At 38.6% G+C, this 24,307-nt stretch overlaps 1 protein-coding gene across 2 annotated transcripts in view; it reads right to left on the bottom strand.

Moving 5' to 3' along the window:
* LOC134540858 (cGMP-specific 3',5'-cyclic phosphodiesterase) overlaps window positions 1–24,307 on the bottom strand; it is a 274,843-nt gene that overhangs the window by 31,989 nt on the left and 218,547 nt on the right. For both annotated transcript variants that reach the window (XR_010076524.1, XM_063383866.1), the window contains exons 15-20: window positions 23,509–23,635; window positions 21,950–22,055; window positions 17,443–17,586; window positions 10,479–10,658; window positions 8,287–8,440; window positions 6,041–6,186 (exon numbers count right to left, since the gene is read on the bottom strand). Coding sequence is in view for 1 of the 2 variants with exons in the window: in XM_063383866.1 (XP_063239936.1) it covers window positions 6,041–6,186; window positions 8,287–8,440; window positions 10,479–10,658; window positions 17,443–17,586; window positions 21,950–22,055; window positions 23,509–23,635 (857 nt within the window). In the remaining variant the exon portion in view is untranslated. The remainder of the gene's footprint in view (window positions 1–6,040; window positions 6,187–8,286; window positions 8,441–10,478; window positions 10,659–17,442; window positions 17,587–21,949; window positions 22,056–23,508; window positions 23,636–24,307) is intronic.

Below are 24,307 nucleotides of genomic sequence, written 5' to 3'. Positions count from 1 at the left end.
TTCAAAAGCAGTTCAAGAGGACTGCCGATAGAAGTGAAAACGTTTTTTTGCAATTTTTACGAAAAAAATATTAGCACACAACAAAATTGTTTTATCACGTTAGTAAAACAACTCCTAAATTACTATAAAATTAAAAAAATAAATAATGATGTTCTTAATTTTTAGGTTGTATTGCTACAAAGACTCCGTTTTCCACATAAAATCAAATATCTTAAAAAAAATATTAAAAATATATATTTAGAGAGAATAACAATATTACGTACACAACATTTTTTCCTAAACTTCAAATGATAGAATTAATAATAATATAAGTAATTATTATTAATATTAATAATCGAATTAAGAAAATACAAATATAATTTAGAATTATAAATACCAACATTTGTAAAATATAATTGTGTAACATAAGCAAAATATTTTTCTGATAAAAATCAGAGACATTTTCGCAATTTTTACGAAAAAATATTATGACACAACAAATTTGTTTTAATCACGTTAGTAAAATAACTCCTTAATTACTATAAAATACGCATTGCATAGTAATTGTAGGTATTAAAAAAATAATGACGTTCTTAATTTTTAGGTTATATTGCTACAAAGACTCCGTTTTCTTCGTTGTTCAAAAGAGTATATATCTATATGAGAATATTAATAGATATATTTTATACTCACTTTTTACTGCATAGTAATCGTATACTTAAGATTTAAAAGCGCAATAAGTTATACTAATAGGAAAAGATATAGTGTTATCGTTAACACGTCACGTGACCATGTCGATGACGACTTACATGCACGGGATGTGCACTCATTAGAGAGATGCTTGAACAACGTTCTGTTTGTGTGCACGGCCGTAAGAGCGCTAGTGTGCTCACTGCTCAATGTTTGTTTACGATTCGTTGCCAAGGCTCATTTGTAATGGCGGCAATTTTTCTTTAGTATTTTTGTTTAGGACTTTAGGTTATTTGCGTGCTACTTGCTTATTGCTTCGTAGGTGGAAACTGGAAAATATCTGGCGTTTATTTATTCAATTATTTAGTGGTCATATTTTCATTGAGGTAAGATTGTTAAATTTCGTATAAATTTACGTATTAAGTAAAATACAATGCCGCCACGTGTACGAAAATGCTGTGTGCCTGGTGGCGATGATAAATTTGCTGTTAGACACCGCTTCCCAGTTTACGAAGAAACGGTATACAATGAATGGATACAGGGAATAAACGACGAGAAGCTGAAAACTCTCCACCCTCTTAATGCTGTAGATGTGATTGCAAACTTCAATAATAATGCTAGCTTGTGACATAGGTGGTTTTAGCATAAATAGCTACTTAGGTCATCCTTCCACCAATGTTTATACGGTTAGTACTGTGCACGGCCACAACAGCGCTGCAAATAGCGTTCTAGCTGTTTTTCAGAGAGTGGCCTTTCTATCCCTCCCTCTCTTTTCTATGCTTACATGAATATTACTCCCTATCCAAACCTTCCCATAGAAGTTTTCACTTCAAAAAAATGGCCGGATGTATTTATCAGCGGCTGTAAGGAATTTTTTTTCAGGAAGAATTTAAAAAAAGAAAAAGAATAAATTAAAAGCAATAAACTTTGAGAAAAAAAGCTCTCTTTTAAACGTTAAAAATTTATTTTCTTCTTTTTAGAGCGTTTAAATAAAAGCTTTTTTTTAAAGTTTTTTGCTTTTAATTTATTTTTAATTTTATAGTTATCGCTGTTCGAGTTACTCTCAACCATCCCTTTCATTTGATACCCATATTGTAGAAGTGCATTAAAAATAATTACTCCGCCATCTTGGATGGTCCGCCATATTGGATTTAGAATGATGTCACACCATATCGTGCATTGTCATCCAAACTAAACGTGTATACAACATTTCAGCTCAACCGGTTGAAGATATCTACTTCAAAATTGAGTTCAAAGATTCCACCCGAACAAACATACTTACATACATACATTGTAAGTTAAATAAAAGCTTTTAATAAAAGAAGAACGTGTCTTTCATTACTTGCCAGAGATGTGTAACAATCTAACCTCGGTAACGAGCAAATTCACGAGTCCCCGTGTTGAAAATATAGGTTACAACAAACGAAACTCTGACACGAAGTTTTAACGTGGAAGTATTTGAAATAATGTCGAACGGGATAAGTACGTATATAAGGAATATACAAGTTGTGTTTTCAGCTACATTTCTGGACGCCGCTAAAATTCGCTGCCGGAGCAACTACGTCGACTATAGAAAAAAATTATTTGCATAGCGAAATTTTTTTAACTATTGTAATGAAACGGTTCCGATAAAAAAGAACACCGCCCCCAACTCCCTGAAAAAAAATTTAAATACAAAACCCCTAACTTTTGACATGATTTTCGAGAAAAGAATTTTACTAAAACACTGCCCATTTTGTTCAAATGCATTGAACGGTTAGTACTATAAAGTTCCCGTTTGGCTTCGTGATTTTTGGTTCGCGCCATCCGCCACAGATGGCAGCACCGTGGTTCCACATTTCCGTTCCGTGCGACTTCCGTCGCATCCACGAAATCACCCCCCCCACCAAATGCCGTATACCGAGAGCTAAGCATAATACACATTAAAAAAAATTGGTTGTCTGTAAAGTCGGTTTACGGACGATAGTTTAACGTGACAACGTCATAACAAAACATTGATGAATTGATTGCATTCTTTATTAATAAAATTGAATCATTTTTATTGAATTATCACTATTTTGTATGGATACAAAGAAGGAGTGAAATGAAATCTACAATTTAATTGTTAAATTAACTTTTATTTGCACTATTTAATTCAAATATGTTTATTACTTTAACGAAGAGATTATTTTAACTATAACTTTTATACATGTTTGCTATTGAACTTCTTCCAATCTGTGTTATTCTGTTAAGGATAGGACGATGATACGAAAAGTAGGAAACTAATGGGAGTGTTTCAAGTTTAATGTGCCTCGAAAAAGTCAAATCGATGGTTGTTCCAATCGAGTGGAAGAGAGATATATGCGGCGCAAGCGTACAATGAGCGTAACGGGACACAGCGCAACGGGACAATGTGCGCAACGGGACAATGATTCATCCTTTTTCGCGCGTGCAGCCGGCGTTCATCGATTTATTAGACGTTGTCACGTCAAAAATGTTAGTATCTGGGAGCCTATCTTAACGTCTACTTTCAAATCATTGCGCATGGTGAATAGAAAATATGCAGATTTTTACGTTACACCACGGTTTTCGACAGAGGTTTAGGCGATGGAACCTCCAACATTGAAGTGGGTTCCGAACCAATTGGGGCGACTCATAAATAATGTATGATCAAACCCACGACCCTCGCCTCATAAGTTACTTAACTGCTCATCTTTGAACTGACAAGACAGAATGAAAAACAATGGTTCTCGTGACACGTAAAACCTGTTAAGAGATTATTAATTACATTTTATAACGGATAAAGAAGCAAAAAAAAAAAACGCTGTTTAGGTAATTATTTTAGGTTATCATGTACACGTGCCAAACAAAACAACACAATACGACGGCCAGAAGCATAAATAAGTTATTAAAAATATATTTTTTAACAATTATTTTTATAAATGATATATTTTTACAAGGGGCGAAATTAAGGAGAGGGCATTACCTGGTCTTACACTTAACCCGAGATAAAAAAAATATTTTACAAATAAAAGACATTATATAAAAAACAAAAAGTCACCACTTGAAAAAATTATTAAACTAAGAATTTGGTTCACAATTCAACTATGGAATAAAAGTAAAATTATTTAATTTTTCACATTGTGTATCTTAAATCATTGTCTGATAGATGGATACATAAAACACCAAAAAAACTATAATCGACAAAAAAAAATATGTTAAATACATAGTAAAACTTAAAAACCTAAAAAACCATTAATTATTTATTTATTATTTAACTCTAGGATTTCAGAGTAGCCAGAGAAAAAAAAAGTCTTCAAATTACTAAATTTGTACTTTTTCTACTCACGCTACACATAACATCCAAACACCATATTTTATGATTATACAAGAAATTCATTAATTATATTAAAATATTTTATTGGTTTCAGAAACAATCATTTTTGCCGGCAATATTAAGGTAGCAGATAACTGGTTTTTTCGGGGAGGGGGGGGGGGGGTGGGGGGGGGCACTTGCCCCTGGCAGGGTGTCCATAAGGGAAAAAAAATATTTCGTACCAACTTAGGCGAGAAAAAAGTACTAAATTATAATTTGTTATGGTTTTTAACAATTTGGGAAGTTATTGTGACATTGCAATGCTCCAACTTAAATATATCACACCAAACACACACACATACATTCCATAGTTTTTTAAAAATAATTACGATTAATAATAAAACATATTGGAGTTACTGTAATAATATTATATTGAAGAAAAAAAAGTACTAGATCTGTACTTAACCACTAAAAAACTTATTAAAGTACTAGATCCAGGGCCGGTGCAAGGTAAATTGGCACCATAGGCGAAAAACCTTTATGCGCCCCCCCCCCCCCGACAACCCAAAAAAATTTTCCTTGCCTCAAAATATATCACGTAAGCCTAAGATTTTGTAAACAATCAAATGTAAGCAGGCTTGTTTTTTTTTTTTTTTTACTTTTTTACTTATTACAAATCATAAGCAGGTCACCGTGGACTTTAAATAATTACTTAAGTATATCAATATAAACATTCCAGACTGTTACAAAAATCCATTTCCATCTAGTTTCAATAATCGTTAAACATGTTACATCAGCTGTTGTGTGTCGTGCTGCGCCGCCCCCAGCTACTTGGCGCCCTGGGCGGTCGCCTAGTTCACCTATATGGACGCGCCGGCCCTGACTATATCTAGTACGAAAGTACTGACACGGCGCACGGTCCCGCTAAAGGGCGCCACACACGATCAGTCCAAACTGACAGTTTAGACTTTACAGTCGGAGCTGAACAGCCAGAAATGCCGTGTGTGTGCAAGGACGTTGGACTGAACAGTTTGAACTGATGGACTGACGGACTGATAACTTTCCATCAAATCGGACCGTGGGCTCGAAAGCCCACAGTCAGAACTGCCGTGTGGGGGTACAGACATTCCGTCAGTCCAAACTGTCAGTCCAAGCAATCAGTACATTTAATCAACAGCTGAGCTTCGTAGCAGACGTCTTTGTTTTTATAATATTTGTTTGCTTTAGTTATAGGTTTGGGTCATAGAAAAGGGAGAGAGGTATAGTTTGCGCTTATTGCGAAATAGATTTATTCCTCTGAAATGGCTTCCTGGTCGAAAGATTTTATTGATAATTTTATGGAGTTGTGGCATGAACATGAATGTTTGTGGAACATCAAAAGTAAAGATTACCACAGCAACATTAAAAAGGATACCCAACCACAAGACTGATCGTGTGTGGGGGGAAATCTTCAGTTCATTCCAAACTGTCAGTTCGGACTGTCCAGTCCGAACTGAGCGCATGGACTGATCGTGTGTGCAGAGAGCCTCAGCTCGTTCCAAACTGTAAGTTCCGACTGAACAGCCCGAACTGATGGTTTGGACTGACTTGTGTGGGGGCCTTAAGAGGCCACTCCAGTGTTTCAGGGGCACTACGCAACCCGCGTTAACCTCATAAGATTCAATGCTATTTTAATTTTGCTTATAACTAATTAACTAATATAGATTTCGAAATGATGCTTGCTTGATATGTAAGACAACAATGCTCTTATCAAAGCCCCTTTCTTCAAAAATGTGCATAAATTATGGTGTTGTACTAATCTTTACTAATATGCATAAGTGTATTGTCTAGGTTTGAACCATAATTTATGCACGTTTTTGAAGAAAGGGGATTTGATAAGAGCATCGTTGTCTTACATATCAAGCAAGCATCATTTCGAAATATATATTATTTAATTAGTTATAAGCAAAATTAAAATAGCATTGAATCTTATGAGGTTAACGCGGGTTGCGTAGTGCCCCTGAAACACTGGAGTGGCCTCTTAAGGTGCGGCTAAAAGGCGCGCGGCCAAAAAGGCGCGGCGCGCAACTCACTCACCACCGGCTGCTGGTTGAGCTGCAGCTTCTCAAGGTCGCCCTGGTCGAAGAACTCGTCGGCCACCATCTTGGCTATCTTGTGCTGCACCTCCCACGGCTTGGCAATGGCGCCCACGTCGCACGCCGTCATCATCATGCCGCACAGCACTGCGCACACAACCACCAATCACCGCGTCCCGTCACGGGTGGGCATCGATACACAGGAAATATCCATGTTCAAGGTTTAAAATATCGATTATTTAATATATATATTTTTATATCAATATTTTATTAACAGATTGAAGAAAAAAAATTGGTTGTCTGTAATGTCGGTTTACGGACGATAGTTTTAACGTGACAACGTCATAACAAAACATTGATGAAATGATTGCATACTTTTATGAATAGAATTGAATCATTTTTTGTTGCATTATCACAATTTTGTATGGACACGAAGAAGGAGTGAAATGAAATCTACAATTTAGTTGATTAATTTACTTTTATTTGCATTCATTAATTCCAATATGTTTATTACTTTAACGAACAGATTATTTTAACTGTAACTTTTGTACATGTTTGCTATTCAACTTCTTCCAATCTGTGTTATTCTGTTAAGGATAGGACGATGATAGGAAAAGTAGGAAACGAATGGGAGTATTTCAAGTTTAATGTGCCTCGAAAAAGTCAAATCGATGGGTTGTTCCAATCGAGTGGAAGAGAGATAGATGCGGCTCCAAGCGTACAATGAGCGTAACGGGACAATGAGTCATCCTTTTTCGCGCGTGCAGCCGGCGTTCATTAGACATTGTCACGTCACAAAAGGTTAACAAATGGAGTTGTTATAGTTTAACTTAACTATTAAAATTACTTGATAATAATTTAGGCATTAAGTTGACATTATGTCAACTCACACTAGAGCCATGGATATGAATTTATATCTTTGAGTAACAGGCTTGTAGCAAACTTATATTCTTGACCAGCTACTTGGAGAATATCGTGATGCATATGGCCGAACAGATAGGAGGCGAGCCCAAGAAAAAGGTGGCCTGTGAAACAAGGGCTACCGGGATCCGAGGTTCGCGCGGAGAATTTGGTGGCCAACTCCGTCAGATGAGTTGGGCCAGAAGAGAAGATGAAACCGTAATCCCTGGAGGTGGAGTTGGACCTGTCACATTTTCGGCGGGCATCACTGGGGGGATTTCTGTGTGACGTGGGAAACACCAGCGAAACACAACAGACAGAACTTGACGAAACAAAAAAAGCTAGCTCACTACACATGTACAGGTAAAACGAAGGGAAAAGAAGTTTTTCTCCCGAGATAGTCGCGAACGTGGAGCTCCAAACGCGGAGAAAGTGACCTAACAAGAGAGCGCGCGTCGGAGAAGACAGTCCCGGAGGAAGGAATGCCCCTCCTAGTTAAATGGGGCAAATCGGTTCCGAAAAAAAAATGGAGGGCTCTAAGGCCATAGGGAGTTGGGAGAAATGGCCACCACTTGGCAAAGGGCGTCGCCACAGGCGACTTTAGGAACTACAGTACTCGAAGGTGCTGACAGATGGTGCCTCGAGCAGAGGTATATACATGGGTAGTAGGAGAATGTGGTGTGCGGCCCCAGAGGTGGCGATTCCTAGCGCAGAAAATCTTAACTACAAGAGAAGGGGTATAGCTTTGGTTCAAGCAGCATTCAACAGGTGGCATGTGTCAAAGTACGGAAATAATATTAGGTTGGTGTTTGGACGTTTCAACCACTACAAACACAAAAAAAAATGTTTAAAAAAACAGAACTAGTTGGTTTTTTTACTGAATTAAAAAATATATTGCATTTTTTTCTAACGAAACCGTTTTATAATAATATAGAAACCAATTAAAAATATTTTCTGGACAACCTACTTTCTTAACACTGCTGTAGCTTGTGACATAAGTGTCAACACAATTACAAATACGATATTCACGGGAAAGTTAATCGGCAGCAATACAGGAAGAGCTTTTCATTTAATGTGCCTGCCTAACATAATTATATTTCCCTGTTTGTAGCCTGAAGTTCAGAAATATTAAATTTTCTAACTAGTCTTGGTATTCCCAGATTCTGGATACTCAGGATACACCACGATAACATTTTTCGAAATTTTTCGTCTGTAGCACTATAGCTCCCTCCTTGATGCACAACATGGTTTTTGTTCGAGAGCGATCCCGTGGTAGACAGCCGAATGGCGTGAAAACCCCCCCAACTCCGCCCTGTGGGGCGGGGTCCACGTCCCACGTCCACTCACGCTCTTTCTTCGGCTCGCTCTGCCAGTCGAACTCGCCGTTCTCCACCACCTCCATGAAGCTGCTCTTCTTCTTGAAGTACATGGCCAGGTCCGTGGAGATGATGGCGTTCTCCACCGTCTTCATGACGGAGCGGTAGTCCTCCGTCGACAGCGACTGCGAACCAGGGACCCCCACGCATCAGGCCGGTGTCCCAACACGGAAATCCTTCTTTTCACAGACGAGAGAGCCAAACTCCCGATCGTGCATCTTCGGGAATTTTTTTGTTCATTGTAAATAAATATGGCGGTGATGACAAAAATTATACTAATGGTCAATTAGGTAAGGTTAGCTACATTATAAATACTTTAAAACATTGTGGATGGTTGATTTGGTAAGCATAGCTACATTAAAGATACGGGGGGAAAAAAAGCATGAACTTCGGGGAACTTCGGGTTTTGGCTCTCTCAACTGTGAAAAGAAGGCTTCCCGTCCCAATACACACAAAATAAAAAAAATAAAAATGTGGTGCGGCTGTGTCATGCACACGATCGTGTGTTGTATGTAAATACGTGTACGTAACAGATAATATTGTCTATACAAAATATAAAAATACGCTTTTTTTATGTATGTTATAATCATGTTTAAACACTAAGAAATCGCGTATGGGCCGACATTATATATATATATTTTTATTTTAAAACCACATATATTCACTGTAACTATTTTACACTAATGATTTATATATGCAATCGATAGATTTTGACTAGAGCTGACGATTGAAGCTCAAACGAACGTCGTAGCTTCTCCGAGTCAAAGGTTATGGAAATCGTGAAACGCAGCAAAATGATCTCAAAATGGCGGCGCTTCCCCCTCCACCGCGCGCGATGCGTCACAGTCTTCGCTTAGCGTAACGAATTATTCGATCGTTTAGCTATCCAGTGGTGTAATTAAATTTTGGCTGGAGATGATAGAGATATGTAGCTGCAACACCAAACTGTATCCCCCGATTTTATCATTCTTTTTTTTGAATTGTCCCCCATTATGGAAGCAATTTAAAAGACATATTCACGTAAAAAAAAGTTCAGTACTCGCCAGATACATCTAACCTCTGTAACGAGCAAATTCACGAGTTATTACGCTGCAATTATACGCATATAAAACGAAACTCGGACACGAAATAACGCAAAGCATATACATATATAAACACGCGAAATGTTTTTTCCAGCTACATTTCTAGACGCGAATCACACGTAGTTCCCTCGACCGCCGCTAGAATTTGCTGTCGGAGCAGCTACGTCGACTATCGACGAAACATTCGAAATAGGTTACGGTTGCATCCCAACAAGGTAGTGCTTATTCGCTACCTCATCCGAACGTCTTGGAATACCGCCCTTAGAGACGAACATAAGATCCAGTGACGTAAAGTCAGACGCTCGAATAATCTGATCCAGAGAGAGAGAAGGGGGAGAGGGAGGGAGGGGGAGGGAGGGGGAGAAAGAGAGAGAGAGAGGGAGAGAGAGAGGGAGGGAGAGAGAGAGGGAGAAAGGGTAAGATGGAGAGAGGGAGGGAGAGGGAGAGAGAGGGAGAGGTAGAGAAAGAGGGAGAGAGGGAGAGAGGGAGAGGGAGAGGGAGAGAGGGAGGGTGGGAGGGAGAGAGAGGGAGGGAGGGAGAGAGAGGGAGGGAGGGAGAGAGAGGGAGGGAGGGAGAGAGAGGGAGGGAGGGAGAGCGGGAGAGAGGGAGGGAGAGAGAGGGAAATAGAGAGGGAGAGAGAGGGAGAGGGAGAGAGGGAGAGGGAGGGAGAGGGAGAGAGAGAGAGTTAGAGAGAGAGGGAGAGAGAGGGAGAGAGAGTTAGAGAGAGAGGGAGAGGGGGAGGGAGGGAGGGAGAGAGAGGGAGAGGGGGAGGGAGGGAGGGAGAGAGAGAGGGAGAGATAGAGAGAGGGAGGGAGGGGAAGAGAGAGAGGGAGAGAGGGAGAGGGAGAGAGAGGGAGAGGGGGAGAGAGGGAGGGAGAGAGGGAGAGAGGGAGGGAGAGAGTGGGAGGGAGGAAGGGAGGGAGAGAGAGGGAGAGAGAGAGGGAGAGAGGGAGAGAGAGAGGGAGAGAGGTAGAGAGGGATAGAGAGGGAGCGAGGGGGAGAGGGAGAGAGGGAGGGAGGGAGAAAGAGGGAGAAAGAGGGAGAAAGGGTAAGAGGGAGAGAGAGAGACGGCCGGGCGCACCTGGAAGATGTTGTTGCCCTCGCTGTTGAGGATCATGACGCACTGGTCGAAGTGGTGGTGCTCCATGGTGCTGGTGGAGTAGAGGATGGCCAGCGGCGACTCTGTCTTGGTCTGGAAGGCGTTGTTGGTGCCGCGGTGGTCCAGGTCGTGGCACAGGCAGGCCACCAGCAGCCCCAGGACCTAGCGCGACGGGGAGGGGGCCATCCTCACATCCTCACATCCTCACATCCTCACATCCTCACATCCTCACATCCCCACTGTGTGGCCGGGCCTCTGGCCGAAACAAGGGTCTGCCTTTGGAAACTTTGAAAAACCGTGCGATACTGACGTTTACCGCCGCCCACATTGCGAATGGTATCGTTATATTTTTGACGCGATAACGTCTTATAAATCGATGAACGCCGGCTGCAAGCACGAAAAAGCATGTCTCACTGTCACGTTCCGCCTAAGCCGAGCGTGCAAGGAACCGGCCAACCACTGTTCGAGAAAATCTTTTATAATATCAAACGGGTTAAGACGGGTTTTTTTAAAAGCGGCAATTTAATTTTTTTTTGATTTACTTGTACAATTTCGTCATTTCAAATTAACAATAATTTATTTACATTGATTTGATTTCAGTTTATTTCTATAACTAATTTGTTCGTGATTGTATTTAAACAAATTATTTAAATTAAATTTGAAAAAAAAACTGTAAATAATATTTGAAAATTAGAAAGTATGCAATTTTTCATCAATGTTTTCTTCTGACGTTATTATGTAAAATTATCGTCCGTTAACCGACTTTACAGACAGCCCCCCCTTTTTTTTAAATAAATAAGCATATAGTAATTTAAAGCGTTTCAATTTAAAAAAAACCAACGTATTCCTAATAATAATTTTAAGTAACGCAATATTTGTGGTCCAAGTGAGTGTGTTGCTATTCGTAGTAATACATGAACCCACGTATTCTTAATCGTAGCAGTGACTTTATACACTGTTGAAGATATGGTGAGATGTTTTCAACACTCAGACGGCATAACATTTTTTTATAAAATGATCTCAATAACTATTGTTGTGTACAAGATCATCTATTCTGGTGCTATACAAATCTGTTTTGTTTACTTTCAAAGGCAAAACCGTATTTTGACCAGAGGCCTGGCAACAAATTCTCCCCTTATAAAAAAAAAGCACGGAAACACCCCCAAAACATAAACGCTTAACATTTATATACAGTTCTGACAAAATATTTGATACGTGATTTACGCGCCAAATTTTTTGTTCGGTCAACATTCTCAACTTACTGCCACTACAGCATGTTGGTGACGCGAACTCACGAGATTTCACCCATCCAAAAAAGAGCCCAACACGCACATGATACAGTCGAGTATAAACAATGTACTAGTGTATATATGCGTATACATGTACACAGGCCGCTGCGCGTCGCCAGTCTGGCGCAACACGTCACTATGGGGGGAGAAACTGTAATTGCCGAAACTAAGACCTAGTTTTTTTTTTTGACGTGACAACGTCTAATAAATCTATGAACGCCGGCTGCACGCACGAAAAAGTGTCCCGTTACGCACAATGTTCCGTTACGCTGTGTCCCGTTACGCTGTGTCCCGTTGCGTTCATTGTACGCTTGCGCCGCATCTATCTCTCTTCCACTCGACTGTTTTCAAAGTGAAGTGAAAAGTTAATGTGGTTTTCATTGCTTATTACAACAACAATTTCGGCAATAAAGGTTCATTATTCTTGAATTTTAAAAATCTGATTAATAGTATAATTTCAAGTAGTTATTCTTTTATTATTAAAATAAAAATGAATCAATTTTATTCATAAAGTATGCAATCTTTTCATCAATGTATTGTTATGACGCTGTCACGCAAAACTATCGTCCGTAAACCGACTTTACACACAACCAATTTTTTTAAAGCAGTTTTAGGCCCCTTCCTCTAAATGGTGGCTTTCATAATATATTGCTAAATAGCTACATCCATTGTGAGAAGTAATGCTAAGCTATTATCAGGCAAACAAACCAGTGAAAGTTAATTTCACTCCCATTTTGGTAGCTACATATTTTCTGGTGTGACGAACCAGAAATGTTTGCATCTCCTACTCATTTATACGTTACCTGACCCCTTTTTCTTAATTACAAAACAGCATTAAGTGTTCTTCGCACAGTTATGTTCAAGTTCCCGCCCTTTGTTCGGTAGTTTATTTCTACTCTGTCCAACTCTTCTTCCAGAACCATCTTCTGTTTCCTGTAACCAACCTGCTTGTTATTAATGCATGAAATTTTGCATCCCGCATGTCAGAGCCCAGGGTTTTCCCCGTGTCTATGCAGGTTTTACCTGGGCCCAACTTATCTAGTTTTAGTCTAGAATAGTCAGTGAGGGGAGTTAGTCATGGCGCCAATCGCTGCCATGGCTGGCCAATCCCCCTCCTAGCACATGATGCATGCTACCCCTCCTGCATGGCTAACACCCTGCATGATTAGAGCGTATAAGAGTCCATCCCTAACCCAGACCCCTCGCAAACACACTTAGTTTTTAGTTAGGTTAGGAAAAAAAATAATTTCGCACAGTTCACATCACTTTTACTATATAATTAGTCGTCAAGTAGATAAATTAACATTACTAACATAACACTTTGTACTGGAACCTCTATCCCGATTTTATTTTGCTGCGTAATAACTTAACGTTTTGTCGTCTCTGGCACGAAGTGGTTATTAATAATGTTCGCAGGCTTTCACGGCCTATTGTCTGAAGTAGCTTGGCTTCTGGGTTGTAGCCTCGTCCGTGCCGAATAATGCACCAACGTTTCGGTCGACATTACAGTCGCCATCATCAGGGAGCAGTTGTTACCTATTCCTTTCACGAGCCCCGACTTTCTGACTCAATTCGTAGACGAGTTTCGTCTTGTAACAGGTCTTAGAATAATTTTTTTTTTTCATCACAGTGTCTTGTATTCAATATGAATGGAGTTCACTTTTTTTTTCGGGAAAATAAAACATGTTTTTTTTTGTTGTTTTGTAATTTTAACAGAAATCATCGTGTAAAATTACACATATTTGTACATTTAAGTGAAAGCAACTGTATCTACATACACACAAAAAAAAAGTTCGAATTACTTCTTGGTTTGGATTATGGCCCGTGCATTTTTTTTTGGCTTTGTGGTTGTCCCAGTAACTCCAATAATTCAAGTCATTTGTAAACCGTTTCCTAAATAGCTTTCCAGTATTAACTTAGAAAGTTAATAAGCATGACAAAAAATGAAGGCCAATTGACGAATTTTCTATTATCTTTCCCATGGTTAAAAAAAAATTAAAATTGGATTAGACATCAATCAATATTTTTATCATATTTCGTAAGCGTGACTATATATATATGTATATATATATGTGTGTGTATATTCAGTAGTTTCCAAAAACGTATTTGATACATGAGAAAATAACCACAGCAATGTGTTGTTTCTTGTAGTATCAGAAATTATTTCCTGGCAACTGGTTATCAAAATAATCCTTTGTAAAGGTAAAAAAAATATATATTTCTACTTCAAATTCTCGTCAGACATTCTAAAATAGTAATTGTAGTCACCAGCACCGTCAACTCTAATGAAGTTACTTAAATTCATCTGTGAGAATCGTGTTGCTTGTTGCAAACACTTATTTGCCCAGACTTTGTTTTCACTGTCTTTTTTTTTCCTCGCAAAAACACCACACATTCTCCTAGGACGATCACCAAAAGCTGCGAACTTGTTTAGGAAAAAAAAAAAACTCATTTCGAACACAAGAGACGTACGAGCAAAGTTTTTATTGCGGGCGGTAAAAAAAAACCGAGTTTATGGCTTGCGCGCAGAGTTCCTACGAGTCAGAATCACATGTTCATCCGCAGATTTGTGACAAATTTTATTTAGCAACTTTCCCAAACAAGCAATTTAAGTTGCAGGTCCAACCGAAAGTTTAAACATCAGATAATTTTATATGCTAATATTTCGCTCTATATTTGATGTATAAATTGCTTACCAACCTCAATAAATCTTTAAAAAAAACTACACTTTAAATGGCTTTTGACGACTGTTCAAGAAATGTTATAAAAATAAAAGTATTAAGAAATTTTGCTCTGGACTGATAATTTATTTATGTACCATAACTTTCCCCAGTAATTACGAATTGAAAAATAAAAATCACCGTATTTTGGAGATAAGTAAATATTTTTACTAGACAAAGGTTTTCTTGGATGTACATAAATTTAAACTAACTTCGTGATAACAAAAACTTTAAAAAAATAATTTTTATGGCAGTTAATATTAAAAAAATACTCCATATATTCCTTTGTTAATTTTTAGTAAAATTAGGAACGTAAATTTATTAAATTTAATTTGTTATTCCTACTGATATTTTATAACCAAATTATTATAGTAATAAATCTACTGATAGTCTTAAACTTTTGATAGAAACTGTATTGAGGTTAAATTATATTAAAAATTTGCCATGACAAATCCAATGAGAAAGAATTGGTGTTTCGCTACGCAAAACCCATACACTAATTAAAAGATATATATATATATATATATATATATATATATATATATATATATATATTTAATCTGAGTTAAGGTCTAACTTAATTATCGTGACGTGTTTCTATATTAGAATATTTGAAAAAAAATATTCATATTATATTTGAATATCGTGGGTTACAAATATTCCAGCTTATTTAAAATTACCCCGTAAACTAATTTTTGGACTGTTTCAGGATATTTAAATAAGTTTTTCTAACGAGCTTTTTATATCACTGGATCATTTAAATTTATAGAACAAGAAATATTAATAACAATACAAAATATATACTTTTCGCAAAAAAAAAGTGCTGATTTTAACGTTCCAAAGCAAAAAATATATAACATTTTTGAGATATTTTCGACGTTAAGTGAACACTATTCACATATTTATAATTATTATGTGACTGTAAAATGAAGCGAGGTGTTAAAAAATCAAATGAAAAGTTAGTTAAAGTCTGCTGGAAATTAATGTTTCGTGACTTACAGCACCTTTATTGTTTATTCCGGGACATTTTTTTCCGTGACTTTAGTGATTTGTAAAAAAATAATCTTAAAATACTTGAAATTTGAACCAAAACTGTATAAAATTTGTGAAAGAAAAAAAAGCTAAATATTAGGACAAAATACTAAAAAAAAAAAAAAGAACTGGTTAGCATTAGTGCTAAAGATCATGTCCATTCATTCATCAACATCCGTGAAAAGCATCCTTGAGTGTTTTAGTTTGCCTTTTACGAATACATAGATAAGGATATGTCCTTTATCGATGCGGACTTAACCCACAAATCCTTTTAACTACAAAGCTTCATTCAGTGAAAAGCTAATCGTGAAAAGGTAAACAAATTCTTTAGAAGCTATCACAACCTGGTAGGTACATCCATACTTCCATTCTAATATTATAAATGCAAAAGTGTGTTTGTTGGTTTGTTTGTTTGTTTAATTGTTTGTCCTTTCACGCAGCAACGGAGCAAAGGATCCACACGATATTTTGCACAGAAATATTTTTGGGCTGGAGAGCGACACAGGCTATTTTTTTCATCCCGGAATAACGCACGGTAACGGGCTTTTTGCATTGTTGATACCTTCTGCGTCACCAAGGCAACGCGACCGCTGCATCGGTTGCTTGCATTCGGTTGGTTATTATTTATACTCAATTCGAACGTTGTTATATTTTGTCACTGTGTTCGTTCAATTTTTTTTTAATGCCTCGCAAACGTAAATCAAATATCTTCCAAGGGCGGAGGTCGCTGTTTTCGTGAAATTTCGAGAAAACCACCTTTGTTTTCGTAATCTTTCAATTAAACTATCCCGTAGACGTGGTTATTTAAAGCACAAGAGTGAGAGAAATTAAAACTTCGCAAAACGCAAACACAGAAGTACAGCACAGTTTGGCGCGAAAAATGAGAGACATATATATGTGTTTATCTGCGCATGCGCGAAGTCAGTTGAGGACCGAACGCCCTGGCCACAGTCGCCAACACAGCCAGCATGGCGTCTCGTGTGTCGCCGCGACTTACGAGGCCACTCCAGTGTTTCAGGGGCGTTACGCAACCCGCGTTAACCTCATAAGATTCAATGCTATTTTCATTTTGCTTATAACTAATTAACTTATATATATTTCGAAATGATGCTTGCTTGATATGTAAGAAAACGATGCTCTTATCAAAGCCCCTTTCTTCAAAAACGTGCATAAATTATGGTTCAAACCTAGAAAATACACTTATTCATATTAGTAAAGATTAGTATAAAACCATAATTTATGCACGTTTTTGAAGAAAGGGGCTTTGATAAGAGCATCGTAGTCTTACATATAAAGCAAGCATCATTTCGAAATCTATTTTAAATAATTAGTTATAAGCAAAATGAAAATAGCATTGAATCTTATGAGGTTAACGCGGGTTGCGTAGTGCCCCTGAAACACTGGAGTGGCCTCTTAAGGCCCCCGCCTACCCGAGCACACACACGGTGCGCAGAGCTTCAGGAAAAAACAACGCGATTTCAAAACCACTCAATACCTATATCCGAGCGGAGTTCTGCTTACGAAAAGCATTTAAGAGTTCGCTGAGGGCCGAAAAGTACTTTTGACTTCGGATTTAAGTTTTTATACTGTTATTTTCATAAGAGTTAAAAATGGCTAAAACGCATGTTTTCAGAGTAATTTTGTAGGCGTAAAACAACCGGTACATATTCTTGAAAGCACCCGAGAGACTTGCATTACACCTTTATCTTCATTTCTCCGCCGTGTGATGTCACGGTCGCCGCTCGATGCACGACGAGAAGACTGCGCGCCAGTCCAGAGGAGATAACCGCGCTAGAAGCACCAGCGAGCGTCGCGCTTATCATCCCGCCTCGCTGACACAGATACGGCCCTGACTAGGCGGGCGGGCGGGTGGATGATAAGGGGATAGGGGGAGTGTCGGCTCACCTCAAGGTCGGTCATGAAGCGCTCCATCTTGCCCGTCTTGAGCATGGCGAACATGGTCTGCGCCACGTTGAGCGCGTGCCTCCAGTTGTGGTACTTGACGGGCCGGTAGTTCTTCTTCACGCTCAGCACCCAGCGGCACAGCACCTGCGGGCGAACACACACACACCCCCCTTCTTCGTGAAACCTTGTGAAACGGAGTCCCCTCCTACATTCGCCCTCCCCCCTCCACCAAGTCACGTGTGTAAACATCTCACCTCCCAACTTGCAAGCACACCGTTACGCTACGAAACCCGGACAAGAAACTGAAATGTAGAATCCTTAAAAAAAAAAAAAAAAATGGTGGTCTGTACAGTCGGTTGAAGGGCCGCGCCTACCCGGGCACACATACGGTGTGTAGACCTTCAGGAAAAAAAAAACCGATTTCAAAACTACTCATGATATCCGAGTGGGGTCCGCTTACGAAATGCATTTAAGAGTTCGCTGAGGGCCGAAAACTACTTTTGATTTTGGGTAAAGTTTTTAAACTGTATTTTTAGAAGAGTCAAAATGGCTAAAACGCATGTTTTCAGAGTAAATTTTAGGCGTAAAACAACTGGTATATATTCTTGAAAGCACTTAAGGGTCTTGCATTACACCTGTATTTTCATTTATCCGCCATATAATGTTACGGTCTCCGCTCAAATTTCAGTTATCCTGTGACGACGAGAAGACTGTGCGTCAGTTCAGAGCCTTGCGCTTAGAGGCGACACAGCGCTAGAAGCACTGGCGAGCATCGCTCTTATCATCCCGCCTCACTAACACACATACATCCCTGACGAGGCGGGCCCCTTAAAGACGATAGTTTAACGTGACAACGTCATAACTAAACATTGATGAAATGATTGCATACTTTTATGAATAAAATTGAATCATTTTTTTAATAATAAAAGAATAAATACTTGAAATTATACTAGTAATCAGATTTTTAAAAATGCAAGAATAATTAACCTTTATTGTCGAAATTGTTGTTGTAATAAGCAATGAAAACCGCATTAACTTTTTACTTAACTTTATAAACAGTCGAGTGGAAAAGAGATAGATGCGGCGCAAGCGTACAATGAGCGTAACGGGACACAGCGTAACGGAACAATGAGCGTAACGGGACACAGCGTAACGGAACAATGTCCGTAACGGGACACTTTCGTGCATGCAGCCGGCTTTGATCGATTTATTAGACGTTGTCACGTCAAAAACAACGCCAAGCGTGATAAAACTTACTGACAAATAAAATTATCTGTTTTTCGAGTAACCACAATTTTTTTTGAATGCGAATCACGCACGTGCTGTCTGAATCGTAAACGTTTATTGCCGCCACCATGCGCAGATGGCAGCACGAAACAACATGAATTTTTTTCAACTATTATAAACGGCTCCGATAAAAAACCCTGCTTTGGACCTGAATTTTTATTAAATTACAGTAATGTTTCCGCACGCGTTATATTTCATTAATTTTCTGTGGCATTGCTAAAATATTAACCTGAAACATTTTGAAACACATATTACAACACTAAGGATACGTTTGTTTATTTTTTTTTGCTTAAACGACTGAAATTAACCTCTAAATACTTCCTTGATACAAAACGTAACCTCATTTAACTGATTCAAAATTCTTATTACTTTAAATTCTTTTCTTATGTTATTAAAAAAAAAGTCTCCCCCCCCCCCCAGTTACGAGGTTTGAACAACACGAAAAATTTGCCCTTGAGATTTAAAAACGCGCGTTTTACAGCTGTGCTACAGACTCTATTGGAATTTTGAAAGGCTGATATGTTCTGTAAGGCCAGTTTTCTTACGTGTATAAAAACTTGTAGTTACTTTTTACTACGAACCTTTCAGTATACCAAACATATTCCAGGGTAGGTTCGCTATCAAAAAGTTTCATTTGGCAATGTCCCCCTATGTTTACGAAAATGTCTATACATAGATTTATGTTGCTACACGTTGGTCCGCCATATTGAAGACTTGGCACCGTGGTTACACGTTTCATTTCTTTCAGCTTCCGTTACATTTCACAAAATTACTCTTACCATATGCCGTATACCGAGAGCTAAGATGTCTACACAAAAGAAACCTCTATTACATGTAATTACGTAGGAAAAAACATAATGGCACGGGATCACAACATACAACAGTATAAGAATGTATAAGAATACTAGATTTCGCTCGTTGGGGTCTTCACCCTCAAAACTCCAAATGGGGTCTGTGGTTGTATATTTAATGTGATAATACATGTTAAGTGTTTAACTTGTTAATTAAAATAAATAAAAAATTATTTACTTACAGATTCATATGACAGATGGTGTCGTTATATTTGACAAGAAAATACTGACTCCCAGATGCCTTAAACATGCTAAATTGGATGTTCGTAGGTGCCGCAGAAACAAGGAAAAAAATTATAACATGTTAAAAAATTTAAAATCTTGTTTTATAACTAAATATTTTTGCTACCGATGATGCTGCGATTATTAGCAATGGGAAATAAATTATAGATTTCATTAATTTTGATATGGTAACCGTAAATTAAGAATGTAAAATGTTTGAGGCATTCGTGAAGAAATTAGAAATGTTTAACTGGATATACTATTGGTTGTAACTTAGGTGTTACTGACTTAGATCTCACAAAACCCGATACTACGGTGCAATCCGTGTTTTCATACGTTCACAATGGACCTCCGAAGAAATGTCTGTATCGACCTCAAAAAAAGCGTTTCAAGCTCATCTCTCTAACGCTCTTTGGGAGATTAGCCTCTCAAACAACCTCGTGAATTTTGATTTTTTTTTATAATGTACAATCATCCTTTGATATTCATCCCATGAGTAAATTTAAAAAAAAGTTAAACATTGGAAATTTCAAACAATTTTTACGGATGACGGAAAATAGCAAATATAACGTTTAAGTTATACAGCGTTTATTAGCAATTATACTTTTAAACACGCAGTTAAAGATGCATCGCTGTATTTACTCGAAGGCTATATTTTTCAACCTCCGGTAGGGTATAAAAAGGAGAAATTTATATAACTTAATAATTTTATCACCAAACGTATAGCAGGGTCTTACTTATTTTTCTTCATAATCACCAAAACGATCAAGGTATTTGTCATATCGTGACACAAACTTCTCGACGCCTTCTTCCAAGAAGTTAGCCACCAGTGAATAGAGATACAGGGCCAGCGCCTGTATCTCCCTCTCCCTCACGACTTCGCTGTGAGGCGGGTGGACTAATAGCGCGGCGTACTAGCACCCGCGTCAAGATGTATCGCAAGATTTGCGAACAGTGGGGCAGAATGCGCCGCGCTACTAGTCCACCCGCCTCACAGCGGCGTCCAGAGGAAGAGGGGGATACAGGCGCTGGCCGTGTATCTCTATTCACTGGCGGCTAACTTCTTCGAAGAAGGCATCGAGAAGCTAGTTTCTCGATATGACAAATGCCTCGATAGTTTTGGCGATTATGTAGAAAAATAGGTAAGACCCTGCTGAACTTTTGGTAGTAAAATTATGTTATGAATATTGTTTTTTATAGCACATCAGATGTTGATTATAAAAACCTTCGTAAATTAGTTTCACCCCAGTTAATATTTTGAAACTGGCTTACAGTATTTTAAATGTAGCTATCTTATGCTTACAAAAATATGTATCCAAAAATTAAAATTCCCTAACTTTGCTAAGCAACACGTGTTATTTCTAGTTTTTTGTTTAAATTAACCTGGATTCATGTTTATTCTACTGCAGGTAAGAAAATAATTTTATTTTTCACGGGAAAGATTGGCAAAGGTGACATTTAGGAGTGAGTTTCAGGAGGACTTGAGTTTTAGAAGGCGGTGAATTTTAGGAAGAGTTAATTTTTAGGAAGAGGTGAGTTTTAGGAAGGGGTGATTTTTAGAAAGGGGCGAGAATTAGGAAGGGGTGAATTTTAGAAAGGGGCGAGAATAAGGAAGGGGTGAGTTTTAGGAAGGGGTGAGTTTTAGGTAGGGGTGAGTTTTAGGAAGGGGTGAGTTTTAGGAAGGGGTGAGTTTTAGGAAGGGGTGAGTTTTAGGAAGGGGTGAGGTTTAGGAAGGGGTGAGGTTTAGGAAGGGGTGAGTTTTATGTAGGGGTGAGTTTTAGGAAGGGGTGAGTTTTAGGAAGGGGTGAGTTTTAGGAAGGGGTGAGGTTTAGGAAGGGGTGAGTTTTTGGAAGGGATGAGTTTTAGAAGAGGGTGAGCTTTAGAAGAGGGTGAGCTTTAGAAGAGGGTGAGCTTTAGAAGAGAGTGAGTTTTAGGAAGGGGTGAGTTTTAGGAAGGGGCGAGTTTTAGGAAGGGGCGAGTTTTAGGAAGGGGTGAGTTTTAGGAAGGGGTGAGTTTTAGGAAGGGGTGAGTTTTTAGGAGGAATTTTTTTTGTTGAAGTGTTTAGACGAAGGAAGAAGGTTAGTATGCATGACGGGGGTTTTGTCGAGGAAAGGGCGAGAGAGAAGGGGTGCAACAAGGCGCCTCACGTCGTAGGGGATGTGGAACTGCTTGACGAGGTTGCACTGCAGGAACATGCGCACAGTGGCACGGCAGGTGTCCTCGTCGCTCAGGTCGAAGTCGATGAACTTGAAGCTGCAACAAGCCACCGACAACCCAGTTCAGCACGCAGACACGCAGCCAGTGGTGAGGGAGGGGGGGGGGGGGGTGTGTTTGTCCCCTTTCAGGATTCATGATTAAAAATAAAATTTTCTTTTTTCTAAAGGTCTGATGCATTATTTATACTATTAATATTAGAAAAGATTAAAAAAAAGAAAGGTTTATTTAATGAATTCATTTGCGGAATACTTGAAATATTGGAAGTTTGTTCCTGGAGAATGATTGTTTTTTTTTTTTCCCGAATGGCTTATATCTACCATCCTTGGCATTATTTAAATGCCAAGGGTGAATGTATTTTGCAACGCGAGAACCTGTGAATTTACTCGCTACCAGAGGTTAGATGTTACACATCTCCGGCGAGTACTACCGAGGATTATTAATTTACTAGCAGCCCGACCCGGCTTCGCACGGCTATACTAATGGGAAAAAATTAAGCCACATCTCTCATTTACAGTAATGGTAAATAAAAAAAAATCAGTGAAAATTTATTACAATGCTGCATAATGTACCGGAGAGAAAATGAATAGCACCGATGGTTTCCCGACTCGTGCACGCAACGCACAACTGATGTACCCGTACTTCGCTACGGTAGTCTACAGGCAGATCACTCTTGCGCCGCTCATAATACATGCCCCTCGTTGTGGGTACGCCACTGCCGCGCGATGCCCGTTGCCATGGAGACGCAGAAGGCATGAACAATGCAAAATCCTGTTCTCACGCAGACAAAGTACCCACTGTTGCCTGGTTTTAACCACCCATGTGATTTAATTTTCGGAAAATTTCATCCTGCGTAACATAATGAACATTACTGTGAAGTTTCAAGTCTGTAAAAAATTATACTTGAAAAACAGGGCAATAGAAAAACAAGTTAAACACAGAGAGAGTAAAATAAACAATAGTTTAGGTTTGCGATTTAAAGTGATAAAAAGTATTTAAATACTAATTGAACTCTTATGAGGGTACTGATTGCTTCGTTGTTAATATCACACGGGTGTTTTTTTTACTTGTATGGGAAAATTAAGAATGATAAGGCATGTAGTGCGTGGCAACAATGTTAATAGGCAATAGGAAATAAACTTCTAGCGCCTGCGGCATTGTCAACACACACTTCGTACGTGTACTGCATGTTGTATCTAACCCCCTCCAACGCATTTGATTCTAAATTGGACTTTTAGTATAATTGATGATATAATATAGCCTATAGCCTTCCTCGATGAATGTACTATCCAACGCTGAAATAATTTTTCAAATGGGACCAGTGGTTCCTGAGATTAGCGCCGTTCAAACAAACAAACAAACAAACAAACAAACAAACAAACAAACTCTTCAGCTTTAAAATATTAGTATAGATTATTTTCAGGCGACGTGTACAGTTCACCATACGTCACGGAACACACGAGAGGGTGAGGGAAAGGAGCGGCGGACCCACCTGTACAGGTTGTACTTCTCGGCCGACGGGATGACGTCATTGTACAGCCTGGTCGTGTCCTCGGCGGCGGCCGTGGCGTGGTAGGACAGGCACTCGAGCGCGACCTTCTGCTTCGCCATCAGCTTGCCTGCGCCCCGGGGGAACGGACAAAAGGAACGGACGAATCAAACGAACTGACGGACGGATGGATGGACGGACAAATTAATGGATTTATGAATGAGATACACGAATCAAAGAACGGATAAACGAATAAATGAACGACTGAAGAATGAATAAAGTCAGTGGCGATCGGCGAAAGGGCGGAAACTTGTTCACGATCACATTATATATATATATATGATTATTTTTCTCCGAACTGCTATTCTTTGCTTACGTAATTCTTTAAAATACAAATTACTGTAGTCTTGCAATTAAGTTGTGTCCGAATATATAAAAAACATGTTAAAAACAACCATAAAAAACCAGGTTTTTACTGCATGCAATATTTAAAAATAATAACTCTGAAGTTCAGCTTTGCTTAAAAAAAATGATAAATACGACCAGGAATGATGAATTAGTTATTTCTTAGTGCATTTGTTGGCAAAATTTAAGAGTTATTGTTAGAAATGTTAAGTACGTTCCAACATAAGTTTAGCTCCATGAAATCACCTTCTTTGAACGATTCTTGCGACGGTTAAGAGTGATTTAAATCATTATTTTTTCACATACAACAATGCTAGTTTGATCTGTATGTCATACAGAAACTCGCCAAAGAACGGAAAAGATAAGATGAATACACAAACACTAAAATAACAAGCGA

The sequence above is a fragment of the Bacillus rossius genome, chromosome 17 (genome assembly GCF_032445375.1).
Source record: "Bacillus rossius redtenbacheri isolate Brsri chromosome 17, Brsri_v3, whole genome shotgun sequence".
In the NCBI taxonomy this organism is placed as follows: Eukaryota; Metazoa; Arthropoda; class Insecta; order Phasmatodea; family Bacillidae; genus Bacillus; species Bacillus rossius.
Note: the sequence above shows the minus strand (reverse complement) of the source record. Positions and strands in the feature narration are given on the sequence as shown.